Source organism: Triturus cristatus, chromosome 9 (genome assembly GCF_964204655.1).
Source record: "Triturus cristatus chromosome 9, aTriCri1.1, whole genome shotgun sequence".
NCBI lineage: Eukaryota > Metazoa > Chordata > Amphibia > Caudata > Salamandridae > Triturus > Triturus cristatus.
In genome coordinates this window covers 584,145,209-584,160,359 of record NC_140592.1, presented here as the reverse complement: position 1 = coordinate 584,160,359, position 15,151 = coordinate 584,145,209, and the positions used below count along the sequence as shown (strand labels likewise).

The following is a 15,151-nucleotide window of genomic DNA, read 5'->3' as shown; positions in this document are numbered from 1 at the left end:
ATTAGTCTGTTTACTCAAAACCAAAATGTGTACTTCAGTGCAAGCTTACAGTAGTGTTTTTAATGAACAAGCTACTCCTGCTCTCTTTGTCGACAGATTAGCATGGTTTCGGAACATGACTGTTGTTTAAAAACCTGATGAGCTAGAGCTGACGTTTGAAGAATAGGCTGTGTTAGGGACACTTATTGCTGATGTTGTGACAGAATTCCCTTGGTGCTATGACAGTTACTGCATGACTCAGGCGGAAGCATTTGAGGTTCGCTTGGGATGTCTTTAATGACATTATTTCCGAATCCTGCCTTTCCAGTGGATTCTCAGACATATAATTTATATGGGGCAGGTTAAGAAAGGGAAAGTATATTCAAGGTAAAAGTAAAGGAAAATGCTTTATATTTTTTTTAAAAAGGATCCAAGTCCATGTCATACTACATTTCTCAGACTATTAAAACAACTTGTAAAACCTTTGTTGTTTTGACGAATATAAGTTTTTTTTTGCTTTAAATTATATTGTTTGCCCCATTTCCTTTCTCGTATTTTTTTGTGTGGAGAAAACCCTCTCACAGCAAACAAATAAAAACATTAACATTTAAAGTATTGGAATATTACAAAGTCATGATTCATTCATACAATGAAATATTTCTTAAGTGGTCCTTCAGACATAGCTGTAAAATTGAGAGACATATTGCAAACATTTTAGGGAAGTTATGTTGCAACATACACATTTTACCATTTTTTTCAAAACTTCCAGAGAGAAGAACCTCCCATAATTATTGCCGGATTGGGGAAGATAGGCAGGTTTTTCTAAGAACATCTGGTGAAATTAGAGGGGAACCTATTCCCCAGACGATGGATGTTGGGATCCGTTTTCCTTGCTTGCATTAGGGTTCTTGACAATCTTGTTGAGAGCTGCTTTCTTCTTTTAAAACAAATCAACCATTTATCAAGCAATAACATAGATATGCAGAGATATGGTCTATATCCTCCCTTCATATTTTATTGTATATTCAGGTCGCATAGAAGCTTCTCATCACACGTGCAGTGCTATCATCATTTATGGGTGGGTCTGTGAAACCTCTGCCGGTTCACCAGATCAGCCAGATCAGGCTGCCTCTTGCCCCGCAGTGAGTTGCACCTGGGTGGTGAATGAGGACTGTAAAGACGTGGCAGAAAAAGGCGGCGTGAGGTTCTCTCTGTAGAGCAATCAAGGGGAGAATGAGATTAACTGAGGCCTCCATTGTTACTGAAACATGTAATAAGGCAGGAAACTCATGCAGCCAGAATAAAAAGAGGATGTCTTAAAATGACCACATCTTTTCACACACTATTGCAAACTACTCAAATCAAATCAAATTAGTCTTTATTCGATATATTCGATCATAAAAGACACATATAAAATACATACATGTAAAAAATGACATAAAATATTTAATACAGTGTCAAGGAATTTAGGGGCTCATAATGATTCCATTAAAGGGTTCCGCACTTATAAAAACAATTCTAAAATAGAAAGGTTAATTATGTTAATATAGAACAATAGTAAAATTTATATCCATAGCAGAACAAAGTTATATCATTTAGAAAACCACAAAAAAGCGATTTACCCACGATAACCATAGGGAAGAGCACTTCACAACGTAATTATAACCACTTAATTAGTGCAAAGCAGAGCCTACATTAGCATCAAGACTGTTACTTCTAAGGACCCATGTCCAGCTCTATAACAATGGCTTCCTTTGTATCTGTCTTTAAAATACGCAATGCCGTTTGGCATGATCTTGTGCCAATATTTAAACAGATCGGCTTGAGCCATTTGTTACGGGGGCCTTTGTATGCTGGGCACACAAACAATACGTGTGATATAGACTCTTCCTGAGATAGACACATGTGGCATTTTGTATCTTTGTCATCACCCCACTTTGCCGTAAAAGATTTTAAGGGGAGGGTACCCACTCTAAATTGGTGATACAGTTTCCTGTCACCAGGTCTCGTAATAGCATCCCAGTAGGCCTCCAGCCTATATTCATAATTATGATCTAAAAAGAGGAAACACTGTTCACCAATGACATGGACTTAAGACAGATCATGTCCCTATATACAGATTTAAAATCATTTTTTGTTGGGAACTGATTCCCTTCTGGGTCCTCCAACAAATGCCTGAGCCCCATATCAAATAGTATGCCCTTAATCTTTTGCAACCAATTAATTTTTTAGGTTGTATCGGCTTCTCTGATATGCTTAACTGCTTTAGCATAGGGTGCTAACTCCGGGCTTGTCCATAGCCGTCTCCAATATGCCAGGGGTCTAAAGCCCGCTGCCTCCTCAAATGAAATGCATCCCAGATCTAAAAATAGGGGTTTGAGGGGGGACGTTTGAGGAAGGCCAGTCAATGATCTCAGAAACTTGTTCTGGGCTAAGACTAAGGGACCTAGGTTTTCAAAGCCCCAGAGTTCTGCACCATAGATTATTGAAGCCCTGATTTTCCCTTTATATATGGTTAATGCGGGGCCTACTGGTGTGGTGTAAGGCAGCCGGTGTTCTTTTAAAAGGGTCCCTGCTAATTGGTTGTGCCTAAGGACTAATAGATCTATCTGCGGCTTCCAATTCATCCTTTTGCCCATCGTTACAGCCAGGTACATGAAAGTATCTGTTTGCTCCAAAGACGCATTATTCATTACTACTCTGCCTTTCACTATTTTATGTTTGTGCAACACCATGAACTTGGTCTTATCAACATTAACTACTAGTTCATGGTTGTCGCAAAATAGGGTAAATCTATCAAGGGCTCGTTGCAGACCAGATTGTGTTTTGGGTAAAATTAAAGTATTGTCTGCAAACATTAAAAGTGGAACCCGTGTACCTGCAAGAGTAGGGGCGTCAGTTGGATACTCAGTTTAATATGAGAAAACATTATTTATGAACAATGAGAAGAGGGTAGGGGCCAAAACACAACCCTGCCGCACTCCCTTGTTCACAGGAAACCGATCTGTTGTCTCACCCCGTTGACCCCACCGGACCCGGGCATAATTAGATTCATGAAGCTTAATAATAAAACATAAAATCTCAGGGAGCATCCCTGCTTCCTCCTTAAGTGTGTCCCACAGCTTGTAACGGGGCACCAAATCAAATGCTGATTTAAGATCTATAAATGCAGCATACAGAGTCCCCCCTGCTAAAACCACAGTATTCCAGTCATGAATCTAAAAACTTGATCGATAGTACTAATATGAGGACGGAAACCCGCTTGGAAAGTGGATAGGATTTCCTGATCATCTATCCACATATTTACCCTGCTCAACACAAGTGTTGCCACAATCTTATGCAAAGTGTCTATAAGACTTATAGGCCTATAGTTGCTAGGGCTGGCGCGGTACCCTTTTTTATAAATAGGGATGATTTCTGCCCCGCGCCAGGATTCTGGCAAGGGGGCACCTCTTGCTAGACCATTAACTATGGTGTGAATATATTTAAGCCAGTTCTGCCTATCGGATTTAAAAATGTCCGCTGGAATACAATCCGGACCCAGGCCCTGCCTGCTGCCACACCATCCAAAGCTCTCTCTATTTCCCCTATATCAAAGGTTAGGACAGTGTCACACATTACTTGTGGGTATTGTCTTGGGCTACTAGTAGAAAAAGCAAACTGGGTCTGGTAGTGCGCGACCCATACTTCTGGTGAAACGTTATTAACTGGTGCCGGCCCTATATCACCACTACCCCATTTAACTGTTTGCCAGAACCGCACTCAGTTTTTCCCATTGCTTGCATGTAGCATATCCTTCCATCTATTTTCATTGAAGGTCTTCTTTGCCCTTCGTTGGGTTTCCTTATATGCAGACCTAGCTTCCCTAACCTCATGCGATAATCCCAACCTGATAACTTGAGAGAGGTGCCTGAATGCGGACCTGCATGCCCCATAGTACCATTTTGCTGATTTCTGGATAACCCGCTTAGGAAATCTTTTATTTTTTGTAAAAAAAAGCTTTCAGCTTTGCAAATAGCTCCTCATGAGTTTTGTAAGGGCGGGAAGAGAGGCCTCATGCATATCAAGGTGTGAGAGAGCTAATAACACATCTTCAAGAGTTGACTTCATCAACTCCAGAGTGCCCTCGTCTTCTGAGACCAATTCCCATTTTAATCTACGGCAGTCTTGGGACATATTTACATCTGTCGTCACTATCTCAGTACCTGCCCTTACCATGGATTGGGCCTTGGCCTCTAAAGTTATAATTAACGGGTCGTGGTCACTCTCCGTTCTACTCTGAACCTTCATGTCCCCTAACCTTACCCATAGTTCTAAATTAATAAAGAAGTAGTCAATTCTGCTACTTCTTATCCCGTTGTTAAAAGTATGAGTACCTTCGCTATCTGATTTCGACCATTCATTTATGGCCCTAAGGCCCATCTCCAGAGATAAACTTTTTAACTGGAGCACTGCCTCTGACCATTTGTTAATTGGGGGGACCGTTAAAAGTGGTATACCCCAGGTCGCGTCTTCGTCACTGGTAAGACTTCCATATTCCAAGCCGAGGGGCTCAAATGTACAGTTGAAATCACCAGCAATTACCAGATGATTTGCCCCTTTCAGTGGTTTAATAAAAGAGTAGAGTCTAGAGATGGTTGGAGAGGCTTTCCCTCCAGCTAATCCTCTTGCATAGACGTTAATCAATATAAGATCGGGCTCAGATTCAAAACGAATTTTAATAGCCAGGATATCAGGGTTATCTATCGTTAGCTCATCCACCTGGTAACTTGCCTGCTGTCTAGCCCAAATAAGGAGACCCCCACATGGTCTCCCTTTGTGTCTGGCAATTGGCGGTTTACCAAAAGCCAAATACCCAGGGCGGAAGATCGTACTCAATGACCAAGTCTCCTGAAAGGTAATGATATCATGGTTCTCCATGAAACATGACCAATCAGAGGAGGTAGTCTTTGATTGAAGGCCAGCAATATTCCAAGATATTATGCTTAATAAGGAGGAAGCTATGCTACCTCCCCTAACTGTAGATAACGGGTTCTTAATGCTCACTGGTATATATGGGGTAGCTAGCTGGGATCTTAGATCAATCACGGGGGAAAGAGCAGGCTGAATAACAGTATTCTCTATCAGGGGCGAGTTTGCAGATTGTAGTCAGTCGCAAGCTTCTAGACCAGACAGAGGGGCGAATCTATTGGCTAGATTTAGGTCAAATAATCTATGTGTGATTCTATGAGGTGCCCTTGGATGTTTTCACTGCGCATGAGTTTGCCCACCCTATCAAAGGGGAATGGCGGCGTTTATAAAAGAACCCTTAGGGCAGGAGAGAGATTTTCCCAGAATGGTACCCTAGATTACTACTACCTAGGTGGTCTAAAAGAAATCTAACAACATGCTCGTTGTTAAAATTGGCAACTACGCAATCACCCCTCCCATCCTTCACAGAATATCCTATCCATGCTGAGCATCTGGCCATAATCATCTGATTACAAATATCCCAATCCCAAACCCCAATTTAGCCATCAGCTATTCGGTGGATTCAATCTGTCCATCCTGCAAAACTGGAACATTCCTCAGGACCACCACCAAAGAGGCGGCAGCCGGAGGAAGATGTAAGACCCGAGGGCCTACTAAGGCTGAGCTATTGTCCAATCTCTCTTGCATCAAGGGGGTTCTCGGCCATATGGCCCCGGTGCAGAACCAGCTTGGCTTATTATTAGGTTACCCAGTTTGTTCCACAAGGCCTCATTGGCTTCGAGGGAGAGATCACCTGGAGGATCTGAGGTCGAAACTCCAGAGGTAATGAGAGGAGGGTCCACTATCGTTAGTGATATTGGTGATGCGGTTCCTCCGTTTTTATTTGTTCTTTGGGATTTTGCAAATTTCTGCCTCTGAGGGCCTCCTCCCGGCTTACTCTTTGATGGGGGGTCTGGGATTGGAACAAGAGTTTTATTTTTACATTGAGGCACAGACCTCGTAGAGATACGTGGGGATGGACTGCTTCGACTGTTTGCTACACCCACGTGTACCAATTCAATGGATGGGGGGATGTTATGAGTTTCCAGCACAATGGATGTTTCCAATGACCCATTTAAAGTCTGTCCGATGTCGCCTGCCTTATCATGGGAATCAGTGTCTGTAATCAGGCAGCGGTCTGGGGTACGAGCAGACATCAAACCGCCCAAAGATGATTGTTTAGTCTGGAGGGGATCAAGAGATAGGCGACGCTCGGTCAGTGCGATCTCATGGGCAAGGACCGAACTGGCTCTGATTAGAAATTGATCCAATGTTCCCACCATATTGCCGGAAGGCAGCGCATTTCTCCCCTTTCCCTCTCCTAAAGTCATCTTCGTTGGGATTATTAGGCAAAATAAAGAATGAAATAACCAAAGCGGGCTTCCTGGTTAGTAACACCTTGTAAGAGAGCAGGCAGTATGTTACGGAATTGACGAATTCAGAGGGGGGGCCCAGCCCAGCCCAGCCTCACCCGGTCTCTAACGGTCTCAAATGGTTTCAAACGGGCCGGCCCTTGGCGAAGGGGGGGACGCAAGCAGGAATGTAGCAGTAATGAAGGGTCCCGCAGGCAGACACAGGTGCGGGTAATTGCTGAGAAAGCTCCCTGGGACTTGCAGTCCCATGTAGATGCAGACCGTCCTCTTCCTCGGCTCAGCGACAAAGCGGCTCCCCAGCTCACAAAGCTGCTTGCAAACTACTCATTTCTGAAGGGGTACTCCTAAAGTACAAATCTAGCAACAATGCAATGGAACTCACAACGTGGTTCAAGGTCCCAGCATGTCTTTTATTTATTTATTTATTTATTTGCAGTTACTAAAGGCAGACATAAATAAGCACACACTATTGCAAACTACTCATTTCTGAAGGGGTACTCCTAAAGTACAAATCTAGCAATAATGCAATGGAACTCACAACGTGGTTCAAGGTCCCAGCATGTCTTTTATTTATTTATTTATTTGCAGTTAGTAAAGGCAGACATAAATAAGTAATTCATCAGAATAGAATTATCAGTAATATACTTGATAAATACTCGCTGTTAGACCTGGCACCTTGGCGTGAGTCTCTCTTCCACTTTTTGTTGGGGAGCCTCATGTGTTTTGCTGGTGTTAGCTGCTCAGAGCACTGTGCCACTGCCAACCAGTGCCACACTGCAAGTGCTCCCTGTGTAAATTGCTATGTTGATTGGATTCCATGATTGGCTTATTTGGTTTACTGTCAGACCGTAGTACAGTGCATCAGGAGTGCCCAGGGCTTGTAAATCCAAATGCTGCTAGTGGGCTTGCAGCACTGGTTGTGCCACCCACAGAAGCAGCCTGGTTAAAGGTGTCTAAGGTCTGCCATTGCAGAACCTGCGCGCAGTCGGGTACTGTCATGCTGACTGGGCAAGTGCACCCACTTGCCAGTCCCTAAACCTTCCCTTTGCTTCATGTGAGTCACCCCTATGGTAGGCCCAAGGGCAGGGTGCATTGTAAGCATAAGGTAGGACAAGCCCTGATGTGTGTGGCATGTCCTAATAGTGAATTACAGCCATTTTCGTTTTTCACTATTGCAAGGCTACCTGTTCTCATAGGCCAGAATGGGCTGTTAGAATTATTACATTCTATGACCCTAACAGACCCAGGGAACATGGTAGAAACTCGAGTTTAGTATGCCTGAACTCAGAATAATAAAGTACATCTTTTAGTAAAGTTTATTTTAATATTCTGTGTTTGCAAATACCACTGTTAGAAAGCTGGTATTTGCTTGCCTAATCATTTCAGCCCGCCTCTGCTATGATGTGTATCTGCTGTCTGGTTTCTGTGAGTGACAGGGCTGGGGGATTCCAGAGGGCAGGGCTAGGTAGCCTGGTGGTGAATAGAGAGATTTACATCCAGATGGGTGGGAGGAGTACTCCTGGACTCTGAATAGGGCTGTGCTCTGCCACCACAATGCTGGCTCCACCTCCTGTGGAGCGTCTGATGTCTCTGCCCTGCACCCTGAATGGAAAGTCAGAGACATGTCAACAAAGTGCTCAGGAACTGGTTCTGGCTGGGCAAAGGCCCCTCTACCCTAGAGGAACAAAGGAATTAGGGGTATAAGTATTGGGACCCTGCTCCCAAGAAATTAGATCCAGATTTGCCAAGAACAAACCTCTGCCTGAAAAGAAGGAACTGGGAAAGCTGAAGGAGGAATACTGTCCCTGACCTGGGGGATTGGCCTGCAGTGGCTGCCTTGCTGCTGAAGGAGAGGAGAAAGACTCAAAGACTTTACTTTTAACTTGTGCCAAAGATCGCCAAGGGCTTGTCAGTGAGCTTGCCCCCTGAACGAAGTCCCAGGATCAGTGGACTTCACCCGCCTTGAGGAGAGCTGCTGGAAACGCTGTTTCCCTGTAGCGCTGAGGCAGGGAGCTGTGTGTGCCTCGTAAGATCTGCCTGAAATCTGTGAAACCCCGTGCTGCACCTTCCACCTCAAACAACGCGACTCTGAGTCCAACGATCCGCACCAGCGCCGTCAACAAGCCGTAGCTCGCACCGTGACAGAGGGACACCGCACCGCACTTCGTTTCACCCCCCCCCCCCCTTCGAGCTGCGCTGATCACAGCACACCCGGACGCTGATGTCAAGCCTACACTTGTGCTGACAGGTGAAGTACGCATCGCCCATCCGCGTCGTACTGACCGCCTCGCACCGCGCCGAAGGACTGCCAAGCACCCCTCCCAAGGTACAGCTCGTACGCCGCAACGTAACAAGATCGCACCACACCAGGCACTGTCCCCTCAAGTAACGCGGCTCTGAGTTCCCAACGACCGCACTGAGGCCGTCTACGAGCCGTAGCTTGCACCGTGACAGGAGGACATCGCCGCGTACACCGCTTTCTTTTACATCGTCCCGTCTGTGCCAGATACATCCAAATTAAGGTACTGTGACCAACTCGCCTTGCATTTGCGCGCACATCGGACCGAAGCGTCCGCTGCGCCGGTTAGACTCTTCTGGGCCGTTTCATCACCAGAAGAGTCCGACAAAGGGTGCGAAGTGCACAGAACTCTAAGATAAGCATTCTTAAAATCAGAACTCATTATTGCTGACTGTATTGTGGATTATCCTAGTCGTTATATGGTCTTGTGCTAAATCTTACATAAAAGCTAAACTATTTTTGATATAATACAAGCGTGGTGTCCATTTGTGGTGTTGTCACTAAGTTACTGTATGTGGTCACAAATGCTTAACCTACAACGCCTCTGAAATAAGCCTTGACTGCTCGCGCCAAGCTACCTAGAGGGTGAGCAGGGGTTATTTTGAGAGGGTAATCCCCTTGTCCTGACTAGAGGAGAGGGTCCCTGCTTGTCACAAGTACCAACCTGTGCCAACCAGAGACCCCCAAATCTAACACTCGCCTATTAACATAAATACAAAATCTATACTTGTGTATATGAAAGCTGATTTTTGGTGGATAAGGGTATGCATAGAGCTAGTTTCCACCCCATATTTTATAAAAATTTCCTTAAGGCTCCTACTCTTTGCGAGTATAGCTTTTCTTTCCCCTTGATACGAGACATCTTAAACAGCCATTGTGAAAATGTTGGAGGATCAACCTCCTTCCATCTTTGCAAGATCAGTGATCTAGCAACACGTGATGCGATAAACACATACTGTTGTTGTCGTATTGGTAGGCCAAGTGTATTTGTCACTCCAAGAAGATCTGTACTTGGTTCGGGCGCTAAATTTATTTCAAGCTTGTTGCTAAGCCACTGATGCACTTGGTTCCAAAATTTTGCTATACCCGGACATGCGAAGCAGATATGGAACCAGTCCCGAATAGGATGAGTGCATCTGAAACATGCTCCCTGTGAGAAGTTGGCCTGGCATATGCTGTCTTCTAGTTATAGGGACACCTTGCACCAGTCCAATTCGACTCTTATTGATGATAGGTTTAAGACAACCTTTAAAGAAAGCTATCCTAGTGGTAGCTGTGGAGAGCAGCCTTCAGGCTAAGTCTTGAAGGAGTGTTAAGCTTATTGTTTTACTATAATAACCTCTTGAATAACCAAATGAAAGAGTAGCCCACACAGGTATATATATAAAATATATGTATTTATTCTAGACAGAATCCCACAGTCTCTTTATGAAGCTGTGGCAAAGTTACAATCTCAAACCAGCATTGATAGACACAATAAATAGCACTATTAACATTGGGCCCCAGGGGGGGACCAAACCATATACTAAAAAAGTGGTATAATGGTCTAGCGTGCCGTATACGGTAGATGGTGACATTCTAATTGTCTTGACCCTTACTTAGAACCTGTGTTTCACGTCAAGAAGGTTCCCAGGAACGATGCACCCCCAGCTCTACTCCCGGTTGCTCTACGCCACAAGCCTGCGTCCCGCACTAACACGGTCTGCATATACAGCACGTCGACATGATCCCAGCAAACCAAACTGGCTACGAGTAGGGTTGGCATTTGGCAGCACTGCAGCTCTCTGGATTTTGCTTTTCAGACAGCATGCTGAACATGTTGCAGACTACAAACGCTTAAATGGAATAGAATAATCCTATTGCAACTTTATCCTCTGGCTCCGTGGTGGATTGAGCTGCATACTGACTCGCTGAAGATCTGTTCAATGGAAAGCCATAATTAATTTTTCAAATAAGTTTCTTGTCCACGACCTGTTTTCAGCTCTGTGAATAAATTTAAAGTGTCTATCAACATGTTTTATATGTTTCATCCCATACTGTGGTAGCAGCAGAATAATTGGATCATTCAATTACAGGGCTTCATAAAAGCAAATCATCTTTAGAGGATGTGGTTTCAATAGTAGGTTAATGCATTTCTGACAGAATATAGAAACTTAATTGCAGGTAACAGCTTTGAATTCTGGCCAAATCCTCACAGCTTTCTTAGGTCCGGCTCGACAGCACAGCTGTCTGCCATACATATTGTTCCAAGAGGGGGCTTTGGTTCCACCCATACGAATATTAGTCACTCGCTACATGCTTTTCGTGTATTATACCTCCTCTTATGGAGTGTTTCCACTACAGAATTCATGAGGGGCTATTTTACATCTCAAAGAACTTTGATTTGTCACACTAATATTCATCTCCTAGGTGCCTTGTATAGGAAAGCTTCGTGTTTTTTGTTACTGTAGCAGGGTTTTTAAACGTTTCAGTCAAGACTGAAAGTGCATGCCAGATCTGTTCACTTTGTTAAAGATTGGTATTTTTTTAAGTTTGATACAATGAGCATTATTGAATTGGATAATAATGTACAATGTGTGCTGAGTGATGATTCCTTGACTGTATCATTGGGCAATATATGTAGTATTACTTAAAAATGTTATTTGCAATGCTAACGCTAGTACTGCTTTCTGGGAATTGATCAGTAAGTTCCAGATCGCTGATGACCTCTTTAGTCCTTGATACTGAAACATAATTTGCTACTTTTTAAAAATTTACAAAAAGAAGCAGCACTTCGATATTAGGTGAGCAGGCTTAAAAGTTCTAAAACAGTTTGCTATTACTAATATTATTTCCCCCCCCTTTACTTATTGTGTAGAACCACAACAGTTTGGACGAGGTTAGTCTCAATGGTAGTGGTGGGAAGTCAGCAATTGAGATTTCCCCAGGAATTGCTTGGTGTGTATACCCATAATTGTATGTTCTACACAAGACTGTGTCCGTGTCCCCTTAGCTCTACTTGCAACAGCAGTGCTATCCTCAAGTCACACGGAGCAGTGACCGCAAGAGCAGCACCAGTGCAAGCTCCATGTGCAATTGGAGCAGACAGCGAAGGAATAGTTACTGAAAGCATGGCTCCACTAGAACAAGTACAGCCCAGGCAGTTGCAGTGCAAGCATTGTTCACACAAAGGACAATTATCATCGAGGACCAACTGGACAATTCTACCCTAGTCCCAGCACCAACACCTCCACCAAAACAGAACAGAGCAGCACAAGCTTCTATCACAACGCTGGGCAAGTGCAGTAGAGCTAGCTCTTTATCAAATGGAAGTATTACATCCTTTGCTTTTTTTATTTCATAACATTTGTTCAGTATTTACAGTTTGAAAAAGCAATTATAAATGAGGACCTTAAGGTACTTGTGTACACAGACAAAGCAGTGATTGGTAAAGCCGACATATCTGCCAGGTGCAGAAATTCCTTCACTATTTGCTGCCCATAGTCTGGACACCTGTTAACAACAAGCATTTATAAAGCATTTAAAAATCAAAAAAAAAAAAATGGTATAAGAACCACGACAATTCTACAGACAATGCCTAGGGCATTTAGGATCTCTGGCCCCTTAAGAATCCACCCCAGGTTATGAAGAAGGGGACCCACGGGAGGCGCGTGCAGTGGAAGTAGCTGCTATCGGGATCTCTATTACAGCCTATGGAGAATGTCGCGGTTGGAAGTAAACAGTTTAAAAATACTTCTAGCAGGAGTACAAAGTTAAAACTTTAGACTTAAGCTTTTGAGGAGCCCACTACCACGAGGGTACTGAGGTACCACTGTTACCTGCCCCAGGGAAGCCGGGTGCATAGGTCGTTTCTGCTGTCGGGTCGCGGGCTGATTTTCAATGGGAAAATAGTCAAAAGTTCTGCTAGCCAAAAGCGTCGATGATTCCGTGAAGATCAAAGATGTGAAGATTGTAGAGAAGAACCTGAAAGCAGAGGGGACAGAGTTTGGGTCACGGCAAAGTGACCAGGAGGCTCAAAGCAAAGAGCCCTTCGATGTCGGGTGCTTCAGGTCGAAAGTGGTGTAGCTTAGATCTGCAGCCACGGGCTCCGAGAGGCTTCAAGGAAGGCCAGCTTCTGGAGGGCGACTGTCCCACGTTGGATGAGGGTGTTAGTGTCCGGATTGGATCCACTAAGCCTTGGCAACCGCAACCCGCGAAAGATAAACAAATCTGCTACAGTGCAGACCCACGAGGTCTGGGAGAGGTCTCCTTCAAGAAGACTGTAGAGCAGGCCTGGAGCAACCAGGGAGACTCTTGATTCTTAAAATAGACCTCCGCTAGGGCCCACAAGTTGAGAGACAAGGGACCGCGGGAGGCGGCGATTTGGAGTGCGTAAAAGGGCACCCACGGGCCACCGGAGGGGGCTAGGGCGCTGGTCTTTGGCACAATTGCTGTAGAGTGGTTGGCTCAAAAATGGGCCAAAGCACAACTTCCAAAAATCAAAGGGAGGGAGAAAGAAGAGGCTTAGATCCACTCAGCTTCCTTATCTCAATATATCTAAAAATCAAATGGGAGAGTGGATCACTGGTCCTGGGAGAACCAGGGTATTGCACGGTCAGTACTGAGTACCGTTTAAAAAACCCTCATTCACGTTTAGTAAAGGATCGAATTCAGCGGTATATCTTGATTCTCCGCTAGTTTGTCATTAACGTGATCGCATAATCATTGGGTTAGTCCAATGCTTCCTCCACCCGGAGGTATTTGCCACTGGTGGTCCCAGTAGTGATCGTAAATAGAAAAAAGGGTGAGGTGACTTGTGATGAAAAAAAGTGTTTTTGTTTTAAAAATCTCGTAAAGCCAGTAGATTTCTTTATTGGTACTGGATTCGGGATAGTTTATAAAAGGTTCTTGTGGGTGTGCACTCGTTAGACTTGTTATGGTCTAGTGCACTTTTGTATTTAGTGTCCAAATAGAGGTCGACATGTTTCAGCCCTCATCAGCCCCGAGGGGTCAAGCGGGCTTTCTTCAGGACCTTGTGCAGAGTTAGGTAGCCTAATATTCAAGGTACCTTTGTGTAAGTGCGGGAAGATAATTATTCTTCTCATTGGTCGCACCTTCAGCTTAAAAACTGTTGTTTCAATGTTTGTGACGGGGGGGGAGTAAAGGGGAAAACAACAACACACAAATCATTATGAATTGGTTGAGTTGGTATTGTATATGCAATTTATAAAATGACAATGCTTTTCACGAGTGGATCTCCCTAAAGTTGGAGAAACGCTCAACAGGGCAAAATTCGTCCCTCCTTTCTGTAAGATAATGGCCATTCTACAATCCATTTTGTCATACTCACACTCACATTAATGACAGATCTGCATACATATTGCCATAAAAACAAGGCGCGTGGTTAGCACACCGTGGTGAAAGGTTTTCTATTTCAGATCATGTACAATTCCCGAAATACATCGGAAGTTTGCAGCGTCAAAGTACGTGCAGAGTCATATGATCGTGGGTTTCAAGAGTAAAAATACATTTGTTTACAGTCATTCAAGTAATGGTACATAACACCATGAGTTGTCTTATAGTGCGTGTCAACACTGATCAAAGGTTCATAGGCGCGGGTAATCCTGAATAGATACAACAGATGGGTTGCATGATAAGTGATGTTCTTATTACAACGTCACAAAAGGCTACGAGCGGTTTACTTTTACAGAGGGAGTACTATGTTGGGTTCGCTGGCAGGTAGCAGTAGAACTTAAGGTGGAGCGCTTGATATATTATATATTTTTTATATTTTTAGAGTGGGTGACAAGAGGACCATTATCCAATATGCGCGGTAATCATTTGGTTAAGAATGAAATAATTACTAAGTAATGTGGTAAATTATTGCGCGCTATTAGAGAGAGTTAGAAAAAGTTAAAGTTACCTGGTCTCCTTATTTACAGGTCACCATGAGTACTCTAGGGGGGTCACTTCACGCTCTGGTAGTGGTTAAAAAAGGAAAGTAGGGTTCAAAGAGATTATTGTTATCTAAAAGATACGTTACGGTTTTCTCGTGGTTCGCTCCTCCTTCTGTTACCTATTCGGCGTGGGTCGAGGACCTGTGCTGACTCTGCCTCCTAGGACCCGGTAAAGACACGGGTAGCTCCGTGGTTGGTTCTTTTAAAGTGATGAAAATCAGAGACATAGAGAAAAGGCTACCAATGTGTAGCGTTGCCTTGAAAGGTACGAGTAAGAGGCTATTTGATTGCTATATGTTCAGAATGTGCTTTTGGGCGTTATCAATAAAGTTATTCTTCCAATGTTGATCGTGAAGAATATATATTGTCATAATTATGTCTTAATAGTCTTATTTCCGGTATTATGTGGTCTTTACCGATCGAAAAAAGAATAATAGAGATAAATGTGAAAATAAAATGAAGTTTGTTGCTGCATTTTGCTCCCATTAGTTTTTCAATAGTGCATCCAGAGTCACCTCAAAGTCGATAGGTATTTAACCATAGGTATGTGAAGG

At 43.8% G+C, this 15,151-nt stretch overlaps 1 protein-coding gene across 1 annotated transcript; it reads left to right on the top strand.

Annotated features, from left to right (window-relative positions):
- Positions 1-10,211: 10,211 nt before the first annotated feature.
- NDUFC1 (NADH:ubiquinone oxidoreductase subunit C1) lies at positions 10,212-10,650 on the top strand. Its single transcript, XM_085627954.1, has one exon. It carries the CDS (start codon positions 10,300-10,302, stop codon positions 10,513-10,515), a length of 216 nt encoding a protein of 71 aa, XP_085484080.1. The 5' UTR covers positions 10,212-10,299; the 3' UTR covers positions 10,516-10,650.
- The last annotated feature ends 4,501 nt before the right edge of the window (positions 10,651-15,151 follow it).